General features: G+C 31.9%; 1 protein-coding gene across 1 annotated transcript in view; it reads left to right on the top strand.

Annotated features, from left to right (window-relative positions):
• LOC125066327 (syntaxin-23-like) overlaps positions 1 to 26,299 on the top strand; it is an 84,961-nt gene extending 58,662 nt beyond the window's left edge. The window contains exons 2-5 of the mRNA XM_047674374.1: positions 15,854 to 16,020; positions 22,599 to 22,732; positions 23,677 to 23,859; positions 26,181 to 26,299. Coding sequence (XP_047530330.1) covers positions 15,854 to 16,020; positions 22,599 to 22,732; positions 23,677 to 23,859; positions 26,181 to 26,299 — 603 coding nt within the window. The remainder of the gene's footprint in view (positions 1 to 15,853; positions 16,021 to 22,598; positions 22,733 to 23,676; positions 23,860 to 26,180) is intronic.
• The last annotated feature ends 679 nt before the right edge of the window (positions 26,300 to 26,978 follow it).

The raw sequence follows: 26,978 nt of genomic DNA, 5'->3' as shown, positions 1-26,978 counted from the left end.
GTATAACGTATATTGCAAATGATTTCAGCTAATGTGTATTTTATCAAAGGTAATTTACTCATAAAATCATTATGAAAGTGATATTAAAGATAAATTTAAAAAGTGATAGTGCGTAAAATGAATAAATTAAATTATAAGATAAAAGTGATGTAGACGACGACGCTATGGCGGGCCCGATTCGACACCTATCCACGTACCACCATGACCCAGAGCCTAACGCCAATTCGGTAAGTCTAGAAGATAAATCTATACTATTCAATGTAGAGACGATTTTTTTAATCCATAACTGAGATATTGCCAGTCTATTTACATAAAAGTCACCAATAAATCGGAAGGTGCATCGATGAATGTTTTAGCGTAACTTAATTGGTGGTAGAGCTTTGTCCTAACCCGTCTGGTTAGGTATAACCCACTCATAAGATATTCTACCACCAAACAGTAGTACCCAGTGTTCTTATGTTCCGGTTTAAAGGGTGACTGAGCCAGTGTAACAGGCACAAGGGACTTAACATCTTAGTTCCCAAGGTTGGTGGCGCATTGGCAATGTATGGAATATTAATATTTCTTACAGCGCATTTGTCTATGGGCGGTGGTGACAACTTACCATCAGGTGGCCCATTTGCTCGTCCGCTTAACTATATCATAAAAAAAACGTGTGTCTTTCTGTTACTCTTTTACGGACAAACCACTGAATCGAATTTGATGAAATTTGATATAAAGCAAACTTAAACTCTAAGAAAGGATATAGCATTCTTTATATTGCCTGGCAATCAACCTCTAAAACTCGAGCGAAGCTTTGGGCGATAACTAGTATATAAATGTAGTTTCGTAATCTCACCCGCTTAAAATTGAGGCTATTGATGTGACACGCGTCAATTTCATTCTCTTGTATAATTCAGAAGTAAAACAACCACAGCGTACCAAATTTTACAACGACTAGGCAAACTTCCAATGTTGTAATAAAATAATATTTATTTATTTATAACCTTTATTGCAATACAAAATAAAATTGTACAAAATAAAGTTTGGTAAGTATTTTCGTATCAAAGTCTACAATTTAACTTTTCAGTATCTCAATGAAATGTTATATCGTTTTTTTTTAATATTATGAGATGAATTGCTTGTTTTATTAAAAATCTCATTAACATTGTATTACAGATATTATATGCGTATAAAATATTTAATTTTGCCTGGATATTAGACACAAGATACATATAAAATATTTATTTAGGAATCCTGAGTAAATATTGCTTGTCTATTATAAACTTATTAATTAAATAACATGAGGATTATACGGGACACTCATCGATCTTTATGACGCTGTTATATTAACAACTAAATTGAGATTATGCTGTAGTTTTTAATAATTTATAATCTACTAGTTACTTTAGCAATGGACAGCAATATATTGAATTCCAATTTCAATGGTGAGTGATCCAATGTTTATTTATTGATTATTATACACACAAGGGACATCTTAGATTTCATAGTTAGTATATAAAGTTGCTTATAATTGTCACTATATTGATTTACAAATATGACACTTCTGTATTGTACAGTAAAATAGGATGTATAATATGTTTATTGTAATAACATCGGCATACAATTTTGTACGCATTTGGGTACTAACTGTTTATTGTAAAAAAAAATAGTCTAGTTATTATATCTTAAACAAACGAATGTATACATATACATTATATTTTACATACGACCCGAAGACCACTTTTTTTTCAATGTAGCGTGACTATACAAGTAGGATTGTTAAACTATAAGTAGAATAATAAACATACATACTTGATGGTAGGGCTGTGTTGCAAGCCCATCTGTGTAGATACCACCGACTCATCAAATATTCTACCGCCAAAAAGTAATTCTAAGTATTGTTATGTTCCAGTTTAAAAGGTGAATGAGCCAGTGTAACTACATGCACAAGGTATATAATATCTTAGCTCCCAAGGTAGGTGGCGCATTAGTGTGATGTAAGGAATGGTTATAATTTCGTACAGTTCCAATATATATCAGCAGTGGTGACCACTTACCATAAGGTACATTTATAGTACTAGTCACTTCATATAAAAAATATTTATATGAAGTGACTAGCTACTAAACTTTAAATATTGTCAGTCTTTAAAAACCTAAAATAGATAGTGCAAAGAACAACTTTATTTTTAAATGCATTTTAACAAATACTATAAAATATTTATCTTTACATTTTTAGAATCATCTTTAGTGATAAATTTATAAATAAGTCGTGACATATTATATAGAATATATATCCAATTCCAAGTTGTACGGATAAACTTTTACGCTCGAATGCTCCGAGTTGAAGCAAGAATCTCAGTAGTGCTCAACGAAGCCAGAGTTATCGTTGATTTCAGTGGCACTCACCGGAAATGTTTACTCGACGAGCCGCGATGGCAGAATGTAACATTATCGTGTCGCGCCCAGAAACGGCTGAAATCCATTACCACTCCGCTATGCAATTCCCTTTTGGCAGTCGAGCTGCACACAACACAGAATTTTAATTAGATCGGCTCCACTCTCAATATATCCTGCATCTATTCCGATATTTCATGGCGACTCTTAACAATGACTGCAGCCTATTCAACGGAGGAAAACAATTTTATATGGATTCTATTGTTCTTTGAATAGAATATCAAATCACACGATGTATTTTTTTCTATATAAATCTTTTAGTGTTATTTCCAGTGAATGCGTCATGAAAGAAAATATCAGAGTTCAATTAAATTGTTATAAAATTAAAATTACATGTAAGTTTTATTTTTATTAAAGCATTGAACTTTAACTTTTATTAAAAACTTTCCAATTTAAATTGGATACTTTTTGAGTCTACATAAAGTAGACGTTAAAAGTTTCGTAGGAAAAAGTATTTAAATTTTTAGAACATAAAATTTAGGAAACGCTCTCAAATTTCTCTGAAAAATAAAGCTATACATCGAAGTAATCATGTACTCGACATTTTAAAAAATGCCTGTTAACAACAAATGCAAGAGATTTTTTTCCAAAATTTCATATTTTTTTGTAATCGTTTTATAACTATCACTTGTTTTTAGTTAAAGATATTTGTTTATTAGTTGTCGCCCGAAGATTAGCTCTTATTTTAGAGGTAAGGCATACAAAGTTACTTGGAGTCCAACCTTGCTTCATACTTATTTTCATCAAATTTGCTTCAGTGGTTGGTCGTGAAAGACAGAGTTACTTTCACATACATAGATTAGTAAGTTTTCAGAACACACATGAACTCATCGTTTCATCTCAAAAACTACTAACGTACTAATTTAACTCGTCGTGGTTATCATAAATGGAAGGTCTCCAAAATTTAATTCTCTGACTGGTAGTTGGTATCGGTTGGTAGCTAATCCGAATATGATGAATATATATATAGATTGCACTCAACAATATAACAAAATAAATACATACAAAATAATATCAATAAATAAGGATTAAACATAATCGTAATAATACCTACCCTACACTGTTTATCGAATTTAACAAATGCTCTGAGGAACACGTTGTGAAACAAATAAATTGATGGTTTCTGGAAGAGTTCATATTAAAATGAAACTGATAAATACATATAGTAAGTTCCATATAATATATTTGAGTTTCGTTAAATATATATTGGTCTTATTACTTAGTACAGTGAACTGGCAGAAATCGTCACGTAAGGGAAGGCATTATGCCTCCAGGCGACCTTTCCCTCTCTTATTTTCTCACACGGGAATTGTTAGAGGTTATTCAGTGTCATTTTTAATCATTTTCGAACGTTGTTAATTTAATTTATTGTGTCTGTTACATAATACATTATATATAACTCAAACGACTTTGTTCCTACTGAGAGTCCCAGGACACCTCTCGTTTTTTTTCATGTACAATACGCTACAGAGATATTTACATTTCAGCATTCACGAAAAATATTTATTTTTATGAATATACATTATTTTATTCCTAATTCATAAAATTGCAAGATTAATATTTACGATGTGCATATAAGAATAGGATAAAGAAAATAAAAAAAAAAATAGAATATATCTTTCACTCAGTCTACAGGTTGAAATAAATCACAAACATCGAGTTCATTCGACTCGAAATAAAATTTTACAAACGAATGAACCCCATCGACCAAACAAATTTAATCTAATAATTGAAAAAGAACACGGTGTCGGCATAATAATTTATTTAACCTGCTTCACCATAATCTGAACGGGTAATATTTTACCATACAAACAAACACACAAACAATTGTTGTTTTTTATGTTGTTATGTTGGCACCCTTATTCAAAGAACTTGTTGGACAATTTAAAAGGAAACATTTATCATAGCGAGAACTTTTTAATCTCGAAATGAATACGAAACATTTGCGAAACAATATATAAATTCCTTAAAAAAGTATCGACGAGGTATTACGAATACAAGTAAAACATTGAACACGACGATTTATTCTTCGAACATTATTAACAAAATGTGCGTATTTTAAAACACTATTTATTTAATTTTTTTATAAATAATATTAATACATATACAGTTATACACACATTTGTACATAATATCTGCTATTATACATAAATACATTATACATTTATAACATGACAGTAAGTATATAGTTATTTACTTGGTTGTACGGCTTTGTTTCAATCAGTTTCAATGGGTGGGTGTGCAACCGACACATTTCACCACCACAATTCAACATACTGTTATATTTAGAAGTGATACTAACACAGACACAAGTATATAACACCTTAAGAGTGGTAAGACGACGTATGGAATGTTTTAATTTCATGCCGTACCAATGTTATGAGTAGTGGTAACCAAGTGGATGACATGACATTAAATAATACTTTATTAATAAAATCGTTTTCGATTTAGTTGTAAGCTATGTAGTAACGTCTAATAAATAAAACGAAATCAAACTGTTGTTATTATTATCCGATATATTTACTTTTATGGCCTCAAGTCCAAGACTCCCTCAAGTCTAATATTAATGGGACAGTCGTGTGGATAAACAAGCGAGTAATTAAGTTGTAGCACCACATAAATACAAAATTAACGTTATTTTTTAATGTGATATATATACAGATATCACATTAAAAAATAACGTTAAACGGCCTTTAAAAGCAAATACATCGTTTCAACGTTATGTTACGTTTCGATCAGATATATTATAATTGTTAGGTTTCAATGTATGTTTTATTCTCAAACGAAAAAACAAATTTAAAATTACTTAGATTTTTTTATGATATAACTAGTTGGAAGGACCATGACGCTGTAAGGCCACCATTTCTTATATCGCCAATGCGTCACTCACCTTGGCAATTAAGATATTATGTCCCTTGTGCCTGTAGTTACAACGGCTAACTCACTCTTCAAACCGGAATACAATAATACTGATTACTGCGGTAGAATATCTGATGAGCGTGTGGTATCTACCTAATCTTGCACAAAGCCTAACCACCAAATAGATATTTAAATAGGTAAAGCAAACATTTTTAGTAACTTTCAAACTATAATAACAATCTTAATATAAAATTATTAATATTGTATATTCATCAAAAATAATTATGAGCCGAGATGGCCCAATGGTTAGAATGCGTGCATCTTTACCGATGACTATGGGTTCAAACCCAGGCAAGCACCACTGAAGTTTCATGAGCTTAATTTGTGTTTATAATTCATCTCGTGCTTGGCGCTGAAAAACATCGTGGGGTAACCTGCATGTGTTTAATTCCAACGAAATTCTGCCACATGTCAATCCAGCAGCAGCAGTAACGTGGTGGGATATGCTCCTAAACTTTTTCTCAAATGGAGAGGAGGCCTTAGCCCAGCAGTGGGAAATTTACAGACTGTTAATATTATTACACAAAAAGAAATATATAACTCATAACCAAGAAAATGTAAAAGTGATTTTTCCTTTTTTTAAATTTATTACCGTATTAGCTTACTCCAGTTTCGCGATACAGAATGAAATGTTGGCATTAAATTATGTCGTGACAAACCCGAGTTGCGACTTTTACGTGATAAGATCACGCCTCATCCAAACCTGAATAATGTTTGCTCATCACGTATTTTAAAATAACCAACTATAATACTGAACTATACAATAACTAATACGTATATTTACATCCTGACCCTAAACTACGCAGACCCGTATCGTAATGACCTTTATATATACTATGTTTTTGTGTGTGTGCGTGTGTATATCGAATAAATTTGCACACGTCACAAGCAATAATTAAGATTTCTGTATTTTCATAGTTAATTTTCTTAAAAGAGTCTTGCGAATAATTATCTCTTTTTAATTGTGTCATTAAATTCAAATAATGTCTAAACCAACTTCATGATGATAAAGAACCGCTTCTGAAGACTCAAATTAAACAATCAGAAATTTCTTACTGAAATACCGCGGCTTTTGATGTTAATAATTCATCGCGTTCGCCTTGTATAGTTGAAGGAAAGAATCGTTAAAGTTATATTTAAGAGTCATTTAAAAACGTGCAAATTCTCAAAAGTGAAAATTATTTTTAACAAGAATAATAAAATTCCAGTAATTTAATGTTTGTACTGTTTTCACTCAGTGTGGGTAGTTGGAATACAAATTGAGAAAAAACAAGGATTCACATCCCTATTTTTGTACAGTCAATCAGTGCAATATACCCGCAATCCGTTGCATGTTTGCTTTTCATTAAAACTGTGAGAAACACGTTTTGTATTATTGTATCGAAGTTCGCGCATACAAATCACAACGCAACTGATTAGTTGATTCCGTGGAGTATTGGTGACAACGTAAGGATTTATGCACTAATTTTAACGGTTTAAATAGAAAACACGATAAACTAAGTTACGTTAAAAGTTTTTCGAAGATTAAAAACAGTTTCAGTTTTACAAGAAAAGTCTAGTAATCTGACTAAAATATGATCGCTTATTGGTCGCCGATCACGTCATCGACTACAATGACTTAAAATTAAATTTAAATTATTTGATCAGCGCAGCAAGCTGGAGGTAAGATTTTTCTTAAGGTTTTAATTGGAAAATCATTTGAATATATTTCGACTTTTATAATATTTATTAGCATATTTTAGTCATTTTCTTTAACCAACATTTAATTACAATTTCAAAACTTATATATGACTAGTTGTCGGCGTGGCTTCGCTTTCGTTTTAAGAGTTAGCTGTCAGGCATATTAGGCATAAAAAGTAGCCTAAGTCGTTTTGCTCAGATACCAAAATCTATTATTTTGCCCTTTTTTCGCATTTATAAAATGAGTATTTATTATACAGACATTTATCAACATTCATTCTTTTTTTTTTAGATATCAGAACCACGACGTGTTGTCTGTGAAGCCTTGGTGTATTTCACCTATTGCTTCGATTTTTTTTTATTATATCTATAAATTTATTACCAGTCAATATTAAAACTAATCAAACTTAAACTCAAATTCACAAACATTACACTTACTTATTGATAGTCAAATTAAACACTACCACCGGATCGGAAAAGGAAACACCCTGACCTGAGAAGAACCGGCGAAAGAAACTCAGCGGTTTTTTTTTGTCAATCTAATTAAATACATATATTGAATATGAAATATGATAAGATTGCTATAAGTATCGCCATTATTGTATTAATAGATGGTTCACACTAAACGTCATAAACTTTTTCACTTACAAACAAAATATCAGATAAGCGACAAAGAATAATCGAAACCCATATTTCAAATAAGCCGCGTAATATTTTTGTTATATCAGAAAGCGTACCCTACATTGACATAGACTGAGGAGTTTTGTACAAAAAAGGCTATTTCCTTTGGAGAAATGGTTCCGAACTCGATCTTGCGACGTAGTGATAAATGGGTCTAGTAATCATTGCATAAGTCCTTCTTATATCTGTTTTCTAATCATCTAATCTGCTAAATTTGCTAAATAATATGAGTACATATTTTGATGACAGTATCTATTAATATATTTACAAACACACACTCTTTCACTCACACTCTTGGGTGTCTATAATCTCTTAGATAATCTTTTCTTTGTAACACTTTATTTTTTATTTTAAATAGTTTTAAAAAGATTATATTTAATAATAAAATAAACATAAAAAAGTAATATCAAGATTGATTATTAAAATATAGAAAAATAGTTAAAATAGAAAACCTATATACCACATTAAATCAACGTGCGAGAATTAACTCTAAGCCTTAACCTTAAGAGGCCTATAGGAGACGCCTTTGGATATTTACACGCTGTTGCTCGAGTAATAATAAACATATGTATATATAAAGTCTTATATTTATATATTGTTCTCCACAAAAGGTCTGACGTTAAATGAATGGCTTTTTATATCTTTTTGCTACGAATCTTAAGCGCCAAGGAGTGACAATATTCGACAACGAATCCGTCAAACTGTACTAAACACCTACTCATCTTATATTCAAATACTACAAATTTAACACAAGTGAAATATCGGGACACGGAAAGCAAGTATACTCGAAAAGATCACAAGTTAGTTATATAATGGAAATAAAGGTAGGTACTTATAAACCAAATGGGACTAAATACAATAACGTAAATATAATTTGTGTACAATAAAATAAAAAACCAAGTCTGTGAAAGTGTGACGTTTGAATTACTGCAGAACCACCCCACAATGTTGGGCAATATTCCATCAGCAATATGAACGAAGTGTGGTAGAGCATCTTGATTGTTTGTCAGTCAGTGACATTAAATCTCCTGAATACGTCGATAATAGGAAAAATATTTTATGTAAATAATATACTAACTGTCCTATAAATACTAACAGCCTTTTATTTATAAAATCGCAATTTTCTTTTTTTTTGCCCTGTTACTTTTTGTTCGTGTGTACTGTAGTACAAAAAAATTTACAATATTTATTTAGCACTATATAGTGCTAAATAAATATTGTAAATTTTATAGTAATTATCATTTTAATTACTTCTTAAGATTGAAGAATGACGTTTACCTTTATATGAAAGTAGGCCCAGATCTATAGATTTCCTTTATTACCTGACTTCTTTCAGTTATAGCCGTGAGAAGTAATCAAGACAATCATTACATTTTTTCTAATCATATCGATCGAATTAATGGGGGACGTAATAAAATATCCAGAACTAGAACGATGTAATTGGGAGAGTTATTCACTTCTTGAACGAGCTTTTGTAAACATGAGTAGAGGAGTTCACATCGAGGAGAAATATAGATGAACGAACGAGGAATTTACTTAATTTTTTCAGTCATTTATAATACAATTAGCTTCATACATTTTACCGAACTTTAATTTTATAGTTTTTATGGCCTTTTTTTACCTTTTTAAGATTATTTTTTTTAATTTAGTTTATTACAATATCACAATTTAAGTTACACATCATCATCACACTCTTATTAGCATTAGCAGCCCGTAAATGTCCCACTGCTGGGATAAAGGCCTCCTCTCCCTTTGAGGAGAAGGTTTGGAGCATATTCCACCACGCTGCTCCAATGCGGGTTGGCGGAATACACATGTGGCAGAATTTAGACACATGCAGGTTTCCTCACGATGTTTTCCTTCACCGCCGAGCACGAGATGAATTATAAACACAAATTAAGCACATGAAATTTCAGTGGTGCCTGCCTGGATTAGAACCCGAAATCATCGGTTAAGATGCACGCGTTCGAACCACTGGGCCATCTCGGCTCTTATGTGTTCAGTAAATTACGGTTCCAACATAAGATATATCGATCCCAGTTAGTTTTTAAAAAACAAATGGTCGAGACGTGTTTTATTACTGGTTGCAATACAGCAAGGTAGCGTGCCTTGAATTACTAGAACGTAGAGGTGGTCCCACGAGCGTTTATCTGCATATCAACGTTAAACAAAATTCAAATATACTTTATTCAAATAAGCTTTGAATTGTCGTTACACAAGATAATATTAAATATAAATTCGAAATATCATAAGAAGTTCTGTCGATAAAAACCGATAAGAAACTCATTAGTCAATTTTTCCAGCCAAAAATGACGTAGGCGTATTAAGAAAGTAAAATGAAGTTTATATACACTCAAAATCAATGAATACGATCCCAGCCCTATTAAATTATATATAATAGAATATTTTATTGGTTAAAATGCCTTTTCAATTTATTACCCCAATTTTCAAGCTTTCGGGTCCATTTTCTATACGTGTAAATCACTCGTCCATCATTTTCTAAAATCTATACTAATATTATAAATGTGAAAGTAACTCTGTTTGTCTGTCTGTCTGTATGTCGCTCTTTCACTGCCAAGCCAATGAACCGAATTTGACGAAATTTGCTATGAATCAAACTTGACTTGAGCAAACTCCAAGGAAGGACTACTTTTTTTTGAATAACACATGACAACCAACTCATAAAACGCGAGCGAAGCCGCGGGAGACAACTAGTCCTAAATAATGCGAATAATAAAATGACACCGTGAGTGTTAACCTCGCCGCGTCCACGATCAGTTTATGTCAGAGCTGCATACCAATTTTCGAGTTCCAAAATGAGCCGCTAAAATTATCATAAAGTGATTTCCGCTATATGGTACATATTATAAGTGAAATAATGTATCGATGGGTAAGTGTGTTACACTTCGGCTAAAGTTGGAATAAGATATTTTTTCGACATTTTTGTATTAAATTTTACTGGTAACGTAAACTAAAAAAAATACGTATTTATCTTTATAACCTCTGTTCGGTTCTGTTTTATATTGCAGTAAAACTGCTTTTGTGGCACGTCTTGCAAAACAGTGGTTAGAGACTTATACACGGAGAGATCCTTGTTTTTGCTTATTTCATTGATCAGTCAGACAATTCTACTAAGCTATCACGATTTAGATACGTTCCCAATTCTATTCCGATACTATTTCGACTTTTATTCACAAAAATAATTCTCAGCTAAATCGTAACTGCGGACCAAATCTACTAGTTTATAACAGCAACGATACATACCCAAATGAATTCCGATCTAGCTTCGAACGAACTGCAACTGGATTTTTGTGTTATTAATAATCAAGAATAAGAAAAATGACAAGAAGCGATTTCGTTTCGATTTGCGATTAAACGACAAATTACTAACAGTATTTGAAACGGGATATTTACCATGTTTTTTGTTTTTATTCGGTGGAGCCTGATATTTCGACATTATCTACGAATGTCTTGTTCATGAGACTGTTGAACAACATCTACCCGCAAACGTCAGTTAAATACTGTCCGTTTTAAATACTGTTAGTAATAAAAATAACCATGTTAATTTAAAATCTTATAAACGACAAATTGTTAGTAGAATAAGTCCCCTGTTTAGTCCATTTACGTCGCACGGAACAATGGTTTCGCTATGATGATTACAAAATATTGTTATCGTGTTACCTATGTTATTGGATAATTTAGTGAACCATGGACTCCATATATCATTCCAACTTTAGTGTAAATCGGAATTCAATCTATTTTATCACCCATAATGTAAATAATTGTGTTCGGGCTAATGTCTGGTTATGATTAAATTTTAACTGACATAGCCAATTAAAATAAACTATAAATTAGGTAGTAGTATCTTTAAAAAAAAGATCCATTCGCATTCAATGTTCCAAGCATTGACCATTTAGGTATTCAGGAGGATAAAAAAAGAAAAGAAAATTAACGATTTATTTTTATGGCATTGGTTTGCGGACGAGCATATGGGCCACCTGATGGTAAGTGATCACCACCGCTCATAGACAAAGGCGCTGTAAGAAATATTAACCATTATTACATCACCTATGCGCCACCAACCTCGAGAACTAAGATGTTATGTCCCTGTGATTACACTCATCCTTCTAACCGGAACAAAACAATAAAGAGTACTGTTATTTGGCGGGCTTGCTTGTGCAAGCTTTGTGCCCTACCACCAAGTAAAGAAATAATATGAAGACTAGTTTAAAAATTATAATATATGACGGCGACTGCGATAGATCATCGGCATGCCCGTCATCGGCAAGAGCTTCTGGTACAGGGTTCATGGCGTAGGTCTCATGCAATTAACCACAACGATACAGTATGACTATTCTTGTATTTTATGTAGGTAATCAACAATCACAAATTATAAAGCAGGTATATTATAACTTTCAGAGTTGCGTGAACCAACGGTCCCGTTTCGAAGGCCCGAACTGTATTGCACTTTCAAAAACATTCAAAAAGAATTCAAAATGTTCCAGTTGTCCCTTCAAACGATTCCGATCACGTGACTCAATACGTAACCGCGTTCACAACAAAATCAACTGAATTTCTAATTATTCGTGATCGACGAAATATATATAAATAAATCTATAATGATTATTTAACGGATATAGGTGTCATAGTAACTATGAAGAGTTATAAAAACTTTCTTTATATAGCACTGTAATAAACCGTACATGGCTAATATTCTTGAGCACTTAGATTTTATATTCCTAGTACCTGTAGTTACAGTGGCCTACATAGTCTTACTTTATACCCAAATACAACAATACTAAGTTGTATTGTTAAGCGGTAGAGTATCTACATAAATATTAGTCAACTGCTAGCAAGCAAAAAAATTAGTTTCTGCAGGATTTTAACAAACAAATACTTCCTTAGTGATGATATAATGTTGATAACAATGTCCTCCATTTCGGCTACAGGTACCATTGTCACAGACCACTCAGGACATATTATAGTCAACAAGAAACCAAGCAAATTAAAACCAAAAGAGTTCAGGCACAAGACCACATACATATATTCCGAGGCACAGAAGTGCCAATGTGAACTTCTGGATCTCGTTCTGTTACTGAAAGTAATAAATAACACTTATTGGCCTGACTGAAGAATCAAATCTAAGTCTTCAAGATTTACAACGAGACAAATTTGCTAAGAATATTTAGGAAAGATTTTTAATTTGAATCTTATCTTTAATTTGTATTTTTTATTTTTCATGAGCATCACAATTTAAGTTTGAGGATTCATTTTTTGTAAAGATATTTGGTATTCATATGCAATATAAGTCTGTCTGCCAATGAGTCGTGAATTCCAAACGACATTTTCATTGTTTCGGAGTGTGACCTTGAAGTGGTGTAATTTGTCTTTAACGTAGAAATTAACACATTTAATAAATTTTATTAGTCGAATAAATTGACTACTGAATTCGTTGAAGGTTATTTTTGTTCAAATCTAGCAGAGCATAGTGCTAAGAGATGGCTATCCTGTTAACAAAAAGGTTTTGGACTTATTCCACCACGGCTTAATGGATATACATTTACCGGACGTCCAAGACGTGTAATAAATTGTAAATACAAATTTAAAGCAAGTAAAACTTTAACATTACATACCTAGAACTGAACCCGTGATCATCCACAACATTTCGACTAAACACAATATTTATACAACATGTTTATACCACATTTTTATTTTACTGCGCGTCATTTAACATATTAAAAATATAGTTATTCCGTGCACACGAGTTTTATTAATTAAAAAACAAAAAAACTTCCAATTTCAAATTACATTTGCCGACGAATATTCGAGTAAATGAAACCACTACACCCAATTTTATACTGAATCAAATGTGTACTATGTAAAAAATATGTATAAAGCGAACTATGTCGAACGGAGCGTACGTAAAAACAACAGCAAAAGTAAGCGATAAATTAATTTCAATCGGTCAGCGTTCACAACCAGGGGTTGGCGAGCGTTCATATAATTAGCAGGCTACTCCATTTACCGCAGAGCTGCCGTTCATCGTTACGATTTTATGTTTCGCCTGATTTCAATGTGATTCGCTATCGATTACCATTTATATGTACTGACAGAACTTCATGACTTTTGTGAGCCAACATTTTATTTACAGAAAAGAATAAACCTCAACAATATAAATATAATTTTGTTTAAAACGCGTTCAATTATTTCCAATTGACAAGTCAAAGTTTTAATGAAACGTTGCACTATTTTTTTACCCTCATAGCGTCTAAAGAAGTTTTACTATAGGAGAAAAACGAAAATGGGATATTAAATACTTCTTGGACAAGAAGTATTGAAAAGTTCATTCTTAACGCCGCACCTGGGCAATGTAAAAATTATGCCCCATTGCTGAAATTATGGATACACTATAATTCAATAAATAAAATTACTCGTTAATAGTAAAAAAAATATTACACATTTTATTAATTATGTTTTGCAATATAAGAAAAACATTTTCGATAATGCGAAGATTTGTTTTTTCTTATCTTATCTAATTTTGGCGGCCCTGAAAATTGGCGCCCTGGGCATTAGCCCCGGGTGTACTTAATGTAAATCCAGCCCTGAGTATTGGACACATCCTCTTAAAGAACTTCATGTAGGTTGTTTACGATCAATGAACTTAATGATTATATAACAACACTTGTAATCATAGTATGCCACCATAGTCTTAATGTAGTCATAACTCCTGGTAGACCGATATTGGTGACTTGAGAATGGAAACGCCTTCTCTTGGAGGATGCTATATTAGATGAGCTGTTCATGTCGTTGTCTATGCAAGACCAGAGCTACAGCTGAATAAGCTCAAGTGAACGATCCCTAATTTCAAAGTATATCTTTGTTTCGTTTGCAATTAAAATACTTGTAGCAGTAGTGCCTCTAATAGTACAGAGAGTATAGGAGATCTGATTAATTTTTCTTTTAGAGAATCAGAATTGTGATACAATTAGGAAATACTGCTAAAATTCTTGCCACCAAACCATTACACGCGGTAATTACGAGTATTCGTGCAGGAGAAACATTTATTTTGATTTAAATATATTTATCTAAGTAATAAATGCAAAGAGTTCTTATGTAAATAGGTTTTATTTGTTTTTTTTTTTCTAAACGTGTTGTGTTTTAAATATTGCATGTTATGTCATTATTCGTATTGATTAAATCATTTGATAAACTGATGATTATGTACTCTACACGTCACGCTTGACAGTAACAATTATTACGAATAATAACAACTGACGAATATTTTGTCTATTTCGATTGAATGAGGCTGTCTGAGTCACATATGTGCGATTCTTCCGAATCAATAAAACTCAGGACTTCGATACAATACCTCATTCAGCCTATTCATTCAATATATTCCCTTGCCGTAAATAAAATATGGTGAGCAATAAAGTTACATACAACACAACAGATAAATCACGAAAAAGAAATTTAACTATTGTTTATAATTTTATTTTATTTTTTTGTTAGTCATCGCGGATAACCATTAGTATACTGTGTTACACTTATATGTTAGATAAAGTAGGCTATTAAATGGCAAAACATATGAAAATTTATCCTATAACAAACATTTCATTTTCATTATTTTATATATCCGATAGTAAACACACACTCGCTTGCATCGCTAGTTCCTTTTGCAGCTTTTGTTATTCAAAGTGAAAGTCAAAGTCAAAAATCTTTATTCAATATAGAAGTATTTACACTTGGTTATTGATAGTCAAAAATCTACCACCGGTTCGGAATTTAAAACCTCGGACCTGAGAAGAATCGGCGAAAGAAACTCAACGCGATTTTTTTTTTCCATTTTCCATGTACAATAATAATTATATTTTAGTTATTTGAAACAGCCTGGATTGATATAATTATTGCATATCTGCATTATTCTAACGTTTTTTTTTCGTAGAATTTTATCAAAAGAGATAATATAATATTTAAAAAATAATATATATATATATAGGAATTTATAATAGAAGTGAAATTTTTTGAAGCAAATTTTTATCTTTTACACGACACTATCATAACATTTATCTTGAAATATAATCGACCTACATTCGAAAATACCCTTTTTAAAAATGAATAATGTTTTTTTTTGTTGCAGTTAATAACAGAGATCAACGTACAGCTGGCTCTCTTCCGGGATTTGTTGATCCACATTGGACAACCCCACGACTGCCCGGAACTAAGAGAGAGAGTACGTCGCTTACGACGCACGTGCGTTGAAGCAACGAAACAAACCAGCCAGCTCGTTTTGCCGACCTGCAAAAAGTATGTATTAAATATTTTAATCTTTAAAAAAAATAGGACAAACAAATTGAACGAAAGAAGTAAAGTTATTTTCTAGTATTTACGTCGCCTGATGTGCTAGTAGGTTTTTTCTGTTAGTGTTTTTTTTATGGTTTATACTATTATACTTGAGAAAAAATAGATCTTCCTCGTTATATCTAAATTTAAAAATAGTCTAAATGGATAATTTTCATTTTATTTATTTAATACTTAGTTGTAAAAGACATAACAACGTTTAAAAAAATGTTTTTTTAGTTTAACAAAAAGTTAGCTTGTTGTAAAGTAATAGTAAATTGAATGTTGCCATTTTTTTCTTTTGTTTATCCAAAAATTATATGAACATAATCACTAGTAGTAAACAGTAACATACCGGCGATTTTTGGCGATAGCTAATCAGTAGATGTTGACTACCCAGAGGATCTGAACAGATAAATACTCGTTGGGTTAAGAATTCATTTCAATCTCGTGTCCTAAGAATACTAACGATTTTGCCTTATTTCTATTTAAGTATTGAGATGTAACTCTAAAACCGAAATAATTACTTTCCAAAGCCTTCGGTATTCTAGTACCCCATTATCAGCATATCAAAAGACGCATCGTGGTAACCTTTATATTAAGTACGGAAGAGAATCAATTACGTCGATAAAAGTTTTCACCCTTCGACTGCGTCCCTTGAATGAAAAACAGTAAACTCATAAATCAATCTATTGTGGTGTTGCCAGCCGTTAAAACAACCTATTTGGCACTTCCTTATACAATCTAAAGCTATCACTTGCCAAGTCCAAAACTAAATAAAATTAAGCAATAGTTTTGAAACGAAAACTTCAAGCTACTTGATTAATGAGTTCCTAGACTTAAAGGATTTATCTAGCAGTTTTATTCAACTAGTATCGAATAAGATTGTCATTCCACGTTTAGTTATATTAAAATAACATTTTTAAAAATAATCTAGGCTTAAAGATTTTTTTTTATCGAAAACGAACTGTCAGCTGTCACCCAAATATAGTGACGCTGTTAACGTAATTACCTCGTTAATCTAGCTGCTATATAAGACCACTGAACCCAAGATTTATAGTTTCTAATCCCGGGCCAATAAAAATTATTTGATTATTCCTTCGAATTCTCAGTAGCAACCTGTCTGTATCGGAATATAATGGGATATAATAAAATGCCATTTAATAATGAGTACGAGAGGATAAATTGTTCATCTATGTTTGGACACACACTTGTGCATTATAATATGTTGGCGAAGTTAGTTGGTAGTCCAAAGACGAAGCCGATATTTCGTCGAATGATGTTTTTTTTTGCATCAGGTTATTTTTTAACGGTCGGTTGTAAATCGTTTCGCATTTTTAAAATAAGATGTAATTCATATTATTTAGATTAAGAAAGGTGCGTGTATATATTGTAATAGTATGAGACGTTCTTTTTCTTCGGCGTGATTAAAAATAGTTAAAACTCACTTACAACTTTAAAAATTCACAATTTATTTATAATAGTCACTAACAGACTTTGTCGTTGTATATCATAAATATTCGTAATGAACGAAAATTTAAAAGCATAAAAATGTATAATGCTTTAAATCACGAACGATTATTTATGTATATGTCTATTTTTTTATTACTTAAAATATATTTTGAGTATGATATAATTTTGGTGCAATATAGTTCGTAGTATGAACAAATATACGCCGTGGACAATGATCAGGTCTGTTTTCATTTTGTTTCGTTTTATCTAAAGCACACTAATTCATTTACAGTATAAAGCTACTTAGTACGGCTTTGTGCAAGACCTTCTGGGTAGATAATACCCACTCATCTATTCTACCATCAAACAACAATACTTTTTTTTTGTATCCAGTTTGAAGGATCATGAGCCAAAACTACATGCACGAGGGACATAATATAATAACCTTAGTTCCCAAGGTTGGTGGCGCATTGACGAATCAACGGTTAATATTTCTTACAGCTCTAATGTCTATGGGCGGTGATGACCACCTACCAACAGGTGGCCAATTTGCCCGCCCGCCTACCATTTTTAATTTAATTAACAATAAAACTGATTACCTTATCAAATACTGAATAGCAATGTTTCCATCAGCAAAAAAAGTGTATTATATATGTATTTCTTGAATTTTTGTTTTATTAGATTTTACTCTCCAAGCGTGTTAGGAGAGTGGCCATTTTTCTTTAACGTAGCAACGTAAAACAAGCTTAACAATGCTTCAATTTATGGGTGCTAACATTTTTAACAGGTCTATAAATAAATCCTTAGTGAGTCATTGAATATTATTGTATATCACAAATTCTTTATTGCTTTAAACATAAAATATGAATACCAAGGTTCATTTTTCAAAAAATATTAAATCATAATCGATATTCGCTTGCTCTTACTCCGTTTATTTGAGATTGACGCCTGCGCACATTGCGCACATAAAAATATTTGTGACAAATCAACAGCCAGCTGCATTCCAACGTTTGCTTACCACCATATATAGCCAAGACACATTACGTAAATCCTCAGTCCGCTTTTACGACACGTGTTGGTCGAGATTGAATACCTCAAATCTACAACGGAACCACGTGACATTGCTTATAATAACCAAAGAGAAATGTCTCGTTTAAAATATTTTTTTATATAGATTTCCTACTAATTCTCAAATGTTTATGATAGAGATATAAAAATAAGTACAGAATAAGAAGTATTGAAGATATCTTAATAACCGCTATTGTATGATATACGAGAAGAAAACACAGCGAGGTATTGTTACGTGGATAATAGAAATCGCAAAGGCGAAAATGAAGGTGGAAGTTAAAAGGAGACGGCAATCGGGGAACGAGCTAGAGTTTATAGACGCGGAAAACCCGTCAAGTTGATTGATTAATCTCTGTTGGTATTTAACGGCACGAAGTACCTACTCTTATATAGTATAAACTCAACAACCTACTTCAATTTATCAATTACTTCATAGTGCTGCTCCTTTGTAGTTTTTTTTTTTTTTATATTGTATTAAACAATCATAAACGTTTACGTGTAGAATAAAATTAAACAATCGGAATAAAAAAATTAAATTTAACTATGTTTAAAATACATAAATATTGGGTTTTTTAATTATTATTATTTATGATGTAATAGGTAGGGGAATGAGTAAATGGGCCACGTGATGGTAAGTGGTCATAGCCGCCCATAGAAATTGGCTCTGTAAGACATATTAACCATTCCTCACATCACCAATGGCTCACTCACGCTTCAAATCGGTACACAACAATACTAAGTATGACTGCTTGGCGGTACGGGCTTTTACAAAGCAACCTTTTACCAAGTAAATTGTACTAAAAAGTTTTTTTTTTTTTAAATATATGTGTATTATAATGATTTTGGTGTAAGATATCAAAACTTCTTTGTCAATGCGCGTTAAGAATTTCTTAAAAGTGACGACGTCACTTTGACACCAATAAATATAATTAATGCAAATAATCTCCATCACCCTTACACGTATTGAGATCATAATGGTAGAATTAGAGATGGCAATACTCACTTCCAGACTTTCCAATGTCTACGTTCGAGTAGCTCTATCGAGGTTTTATAACGAATAAAATTAGACACATTTGAAAAGACAATACATGACATTCATTTACTTTTAAATATTATATGTCATTCACCCCTCCCTCGAGACAACAAAAAAAATTAATTAAAAAAAAAAATTATGTAATATTATTAAGTTCTTTATTCACGTTACTAAGGTTAGTACAAATTGTAATTGCAATGACAAGGAAAAAACATTGGACGATAATTTTATGAATTTAGCATAATATTGGGAAATAAAATTATATTTTATATATTAAAATATGGATTTATAATTTCATCTCGGTGATTAAAAATTTTAATAAGTTGTGATAAATAATTATTTATTTCCAAATAAATTACGTAATTAATATTTACCCATAAATTGATATTGTTATTATTAATCAACAAAACCTGAAATGCATGAAATAAAAATAATGTTAATAGTTTTTCACTGAAAACTCATTGAAACAGAAATGTTGAGTGTAAATATTTATCATCACCATATTTATCGTATTATGTAAACAAAAATCTTTGCTGAAGAGCCGAGATGGTGTGTTGACTAGAAAGCGAACCTTAATCGAAGTTTGTGGATTCAAACCGGTGGCAGCACTAATGTTCAGGTTTCACGTGCTTAATTCGTGTTTATAATTCATCATTATGAAGGAAAACATCATCAGGAAACGTATGTTTTTCGTCATTAGGTAATAAACTTCAAGCCTTCTTCAAATAGAGGAGGTCATTGCCCAGCAGTGGAACAATACCTATTATACTTTTTTAGTTGAAAATTTATTTAAAATATTATATTAAAATTGGCCCAATTTATTTCAAGTTGAGCGTCATCAGCGAATCTTAATAATATAATAAATGAGAAAGTTAACATGGGTGGATGTTTTTTTCTCAATTGCGCCAGAATGGCTTAACAGATCTGAATGTATTTTGTCACAGAGATAGTTTATAGTCTGGAATAGCTCACAGGTTATGTTATATTACTAACACCTACACCTTGCCCCCTCAAACGCGGAAAACCGCGAGCGTAATCTAGGGCGTAATCAAATATGCAATAGGTAATGAAATAATAAAAACTCTTTTCGATTTCCGCGTTTAACGAGGAGTTAAACTTTTTTTTTTATTGCAAATTATCAAAAACAAAGTAACGACATATAATGATAAATATAAATAACTCATTTCATTTTTACAGTAACTTCAATAGTTTCACTAAAAATTCAAACTATGCAGTGTTTTAACAGTATAACGGAATGTCAGTGTTTTCACTTGCACGTTAAAAGAAATATGGTATTTTTTAACTCGCAAACACACAGGGGAAAACTTCAAAAATATACGCTCCAAATATTTACCTCTTGTTATTATTGACAAAATGTCACAGAGCAAAAATTCATTAATTACTCTTTTGCTCTGTATTAAAACCACTTCATTAAAAATTTTAAAATGTCAATTCATAAAGATTTTAAAGAGAAATTAATGATGTTGGTTTGTTTAGTGAATTTTCATGAATAAGAAGTTGAAATAGTATTCATAAAACACTAATAAAGGCTTAAAACAGACTTACAATTTGGCGGCTGTAAAATTATCAAATCATGATTTATAGTGATGTGTTTAGTAGTGATTTTATATATCTGAAACTTTTTTTTCTCGCTGGAAATACGCATTTCGCTGTTCCCTCACGTGAAGTGGGGGGCGGGGTATGTGCGACTCGCCAGTGCCCAGGGCGCCTAGAACGTTCCCTAGTACAACGGAGCGACCACTAAAAAACCAGTGGTACCGTCTTCGGTGGGCGTAACGATATCGCTTTCATCGTACCATGACGTATATCTCTGAACCTAAGATCACTGTAAAATTTTACTAACATCTATGCAATATTTATGGCATTGTGTGCGGCAATGGCATAACACTGTAAAGTAAAAGCTCGTTAATGTCCCACTGCTGAGCTGAGACCTCCTCTCCTTTTTGAGGAGGAGGCTTGAAGCTTACTCCCGCAGCTCCAGTGCGGATTGGTGAATATACGTGGCAGATTTTTCCTCCGAGCTCGAGATGAATTATAAATACAATTTAAACAAATGAACATTTAGTCTTTGAACTCTGAATGATCGGTTAAGTTCACGTTCTCCTTACCACTGGGCATCACCTGTATAGTTTAATGGTCCGAAGTTTTTTACGTCTTAAGTACACCAATATATTATTTAATATATATCGTATTAGCATAGGCATAAACGTTCTTTATATCGTGCCTCATTATGCGTATATTAAATGTAATGGTCTGGCTACACGCAACGACTCCAACGAAACCTACTTCGTGTCGCCAAGAACTATACCACTTCCCATAGACATTAGCGAAGTATGAAATTTTAACCATATCTTACATAAGCAATGCGCCAGAATACTTGAAAATTGAGACTTACATTCGCTCACCCTTTAAACCGGAACACAACAATAGGAAATATTGGATTGGTTGGTACCTACTAAGAAGGGCTTGCACAAAATACTAGTACAAATCAAAGCTTGTGTATATTCCTCTTTATACTGAGTAATCATGAAAAAATAATACACATTTTTAATGCAATACATACATACATACATACATACACACATACATAAGCAGCCTGTAAATTTCCCACTGCTGGGCTAAAGGCCTCCTCTCCCTTTGAGGAGACAGTTTTGAGAACATTCCACCACGCTGCTCCAATGTGGGTTGGTGGAATACAAATGCGGCAGAATTTCGTTGAAATTAGACACATGCAGGTTTCCTCACGATGTTTTCTTTCACCGCCGAGCACGAGGTGAAATAATGAGAGCAAAGATGAGATGAAAATTCAGTGGTGCCTGCCTGGGCTTAAACCCGAAATCATCGGTTAAGATGCACACGTTCTAACCACTGGGCCATTTCGACTGCAATTAATGCAATGAATGCAATAATTACTCCTATATAAAATAAAATGTTTTTATTCTAATATATTTTATCATATTATTATATCTAGGTCGACAAGCGAAGGCTGCGCCGATCAACCACAGCTGGTGCTTCTATACTTCATGTCACAACTACTCCTTCGAGAGCTCGCCAAGTGTCACCGTCTAGTACAACTCGTACCCATGGACATGTCTTCCTATTATGGTATTGAAATCTTAGTAATTACTTTATTAAACAAACAATAATCTCATTGTACACATGCTGTTATCAGTTTTATATATTTAATTCGGGTTCACAGCTATGTCGTAATGTTAAGTAAAATAAAAAGTTATGTGCGCTGTTAAGCCCCGAATAAAATGTATAAATAAATAAACATATATAAACATAGCTCTATCAAATTCCTTATGACGAAATGATTGTGTAAATAAATCATAATCAAAACATTATTTATTCAAGTAATCATAAAAGCACTTTTCGAATCGTCATATTACATTGTCAAATCAAATGTAAAGCTACTATATAATATATATGTTTATTGTATTATAATTTATTCAGTGTATAGCTCGTGAGAAATGACGTTAGATACGGGGGATGTAACTTAATAACCATGGCTTTGCAATGCTCTCAGGCCTGTAGTGACAGTCTGTTATGAGATTAACTCCTACCTGTACGTATCGTACCAAAATCAATATCAATTACTTTAAAAATATTTCCGTTTATTAAGTTTCACCAACAGTTGTTTATGCTAAACAATTTACTATTTTACAAATATATAAACTGAAATATTGTTAGGGATGTTGACTCTCAAGTCGAATGTCCATATTTTTATTAAACGAATGAAAAGGAATGAAATTGTTCCGTTCTATCGAATATGTATAAAATAGCACATTATCATACATCACTATTGTTGTATTGTGTTTAGTTTAATGTTTAGTTTATGTATATGTAAGGAAAACAATGAACGTTATTTTTCAAACAATTTTAATATAAATTATAATAATGATTACGTAACTTTTGTTGTTAATTTATTTTGAACGTTTGAAATATCCCTATTGCTTAGAGTTAAACCCGGAGACGTAAGTGTAATTATAAAATAAAAATAGTTATTAAATTCATTCTTTTAATATATTTTTTTATGATTTTACTAGAAAACCGCGCTGGTCCATCAAATTTTGGGAATGTGATCAGTCAGATCCTACTCTGCAAGCAGATCACGCCAGACTTCAACCAAGAAGAGCTGTGCAGCATCGCTAAGGACACGCAGGAGATCACAAGGATCGTCAACGATATTCAAGAGTATCTTCCACAACACGATAATCTTACTCATTTAGGTAAAACCTGTATATTTTTTTTTATCGACAAAAACTAAAATAATGTTGACATTCCTGAAACAAAATGTTTATTGTACTTTACCTTAAATAATTAAATTTATTTCGCGAATCTCGGAACTGGCTCTAACGATGTGACTCGAACTTTGTATTTAAACAAGGTTTTCCTTTTTAAGTTTATCAGTTTAGGTCTCTTTCCGGAGAAAATGCATTGTTTCACAAAAAAATACAAAAAAAGCCTGACAAACAGCTCGATCGCCCAGGTTATTAGAAATACGTAATTTTCTCAGTTGTATTTCATACAAAAATATTCTAAATTTGTAGGTCTCAATTGTTTCTACAAGAAAACTAATCCTCGATATCATAGTTATATGTTATTATATGCAACGTCACAAGCACTATTTATATAATTTAAAAATTTGGGAAAAAATAAATACTTAATTCCTTTGTTACTTATTGTTGTTATTTATCATATAAAAACTTGATAAGAAAATGATTTTAAGGTTTTTCGTACAATATACATATATATACAAGAATAAACCAGTTTTAAACCTGTACACACGAAGATATAAAAGATCTTAACAAACAGCCCGTATGAGTTACGCCTATTCATTAATTATTCTACCCCATTGTAGTGTGAACCACACCTTGCACCAGTAAGTAAAAAAAAACATTATTTCTGACAAAGAAAAATGTTATATTGCACAGGACATGAATTTTTAAACTTATAATAGAATTATTATAATACAAACTGGCGGTTAATTATGGCATTATTACAAATAAAATTTCTATCTTTTATACCGTCAACTCGCCGTTACCGGTGAGAACTATGTCACCTTGTTGCTATTATGCCTCGTTCATCGGTACTCAGTAAAATATGCTGTTTGTCGGTAGAATTACTTATGAACAAATGATACCTACACAGAAGGGGTTGCACTAAGCTCTACTAGCAGTGTATAAAATTATATCAAATTATAAGTAGCTTTTATGAGTATCTAAGTTATAATGGGTTATTCCCGTATTTCTCACCTAGAGATAGAAAATTAAATTATTGATTCCATACTGACTAATAAGTAAAACTATATGATTTACTAGTAACTATTAGTAAAAATGAATAATACTACTTCCGTTTCTTTTCCATTGTCTAGAACTATTATACACTAATATTGTATAGTAATAGTTTATGTTATATTATTATGGGTGGAATATTTACCAAGAGCTAGCATTTTATATACACACTAGTTTTACGTCCCGACTTCATACGGGCTAAATTCACACAAATATATCCTTAACAATTGTACATAGAAAGAATACCCTCCAACATACAAAGCTTTATGTGTTGTTTAAGAAATGCCGCTTTCGAATTATATCAAGACGAGAGAACCAGGAAGGCTACGACGTATAGTTCTATACATTCACGAAGGCTCGCCCCTCCACGTTATCTTATCATGCTTTAGTATGAGTGAAGCTCGTACTTACAAGATATCTTGGTGTGCGTGAGGTGACGTGCGTGAATTTATGAATAAATACCGCAAAAAAGCTAAAAATATAATATTTTAAATTAACATGGTTATTTTTATTACTAATTTGTTAAAGTGTCGTGAACAAGACATTCGTAGATAATATCGAAATATCGAGCTCCAACAAATGAAAATAAAAAACACGGTAAATATCCCGTTTTAAATACTGAAAGCTAAAAATAATTACATTTGTGAACAGTTTTATGCGAAGATATGTGATTTGAAATCGTAACAAAACACAATAATAATATAAATATATTTGTTATTTTTTCATTAATATATTCGCATAAGTCAACATTCATTTTAGTATAAATATATTAAAAACTGAATCGCTGAACCTTTTATTTATTATTTCATTTAAAAAAATGGCTAACTACTGGTTCTTCTCGATATAATCTGTTCCAAGCCAGTAGCTTTTTATGTACTGTACCAGAAATGCTCGATACAATGTTTACGTCAATCAAAAGTCTTAAAATTATCTTTGTTTATCTATCATAGAAATATTTTGCTATATGAAGAAATAATAATATAGATTCATAAAAAAAATTAAAACAGTTTCACTTTCACCGGTATTCATTGAGAAATCTACTTTATTACTATTATTTATATTTAACATAAAATATAAACGACAAAAAATATATATTTCAGCAACCTCTAAAGGGCTACAATGCATGCGTTTACGTTACTTAGACATCAAACAGTTTTAAACGTAACGGCAAGAGATCCACAAATCACGCCCAAAACACAACTTGCAGCTTGGTTGAAGACTCACGCTTAATTGGACCTCGTGTCTGTTTGTTACAGAAACCAACGTTGCGCTTAAAGGCGATGACGGTGCCGGCCTATGGCGAAACAAGCGGCGTGGATCCCTCTACAAAGGCATGGGCGTGCTTTGTTGTATGTCGCGTCCAAACTACCTCTGAGGGTGACGCGTATCGCCAACGAGGCGGCCCAGAGTTACAGATAAATATTAAAAATGAACTCTAAACAAAAACACCAGTGAAACAATAAATAAACTCCAAGTGTTCATAAACTTTAAGTGAACGCCATAAGATATTAATTAGATTAAGATATTGATGAATGGTCGATTATATGAAGCGTAGAAATTAAAAGGGTCCACTAGGTCGCTTTGTACGGCCATGCAATGTGAAATGTTAATTACGTAAGCCGTGAGAATCGCATAATGCAATTAAATATATCAGTGTAGTAATATAAGGTAACATAAGACGCACGATGAAATATTGCGAATAGCCTGGAGTGGGATCAATTGCGTTTAAGTAGATTAGTGTTTAAATATTTTTATGGTAGAGCATTTTAAGTTTTAGCTGCGGTTCATTTGATTTATTGCAAAATATAATTCTTTTTGTTGTTTTTTTTTTATTATTGATAAAAAATCGAAATTCCATTCAAGCGAAGATGGATATTTACAATAAATATATTTATATATTTTAAGTATTAAGTATACCCATCTAGTTTGCTTTTTCCCTGTTCTATATCTATGTATATCTTAAGAAACTTCAAGCAGGTGCCAACAAAATTTATTCCAGTCGGATGAACGATACGCGAATGCATAGAATACGAACAGAACAGATATTTTTTTTT

This window comes from Vanessa atalanta, chromosome 1 (genome assembly GCF_905147765.1).
Source record: "Vanessa atalanta chromosome 1, ilVanAtal1.2, whole genome shotgun sequence".
Taxonomy (NCBI): domain Eukaryota; kingdom Metazoa; phylum Arthropoda; class Insecta; order Lepidoptera; family Nymphalidae; genus Vanessa; species Vanessa atalanta.
This window is presented reverse-complemented; position numbering and strand designations above follow the sequence as displayed.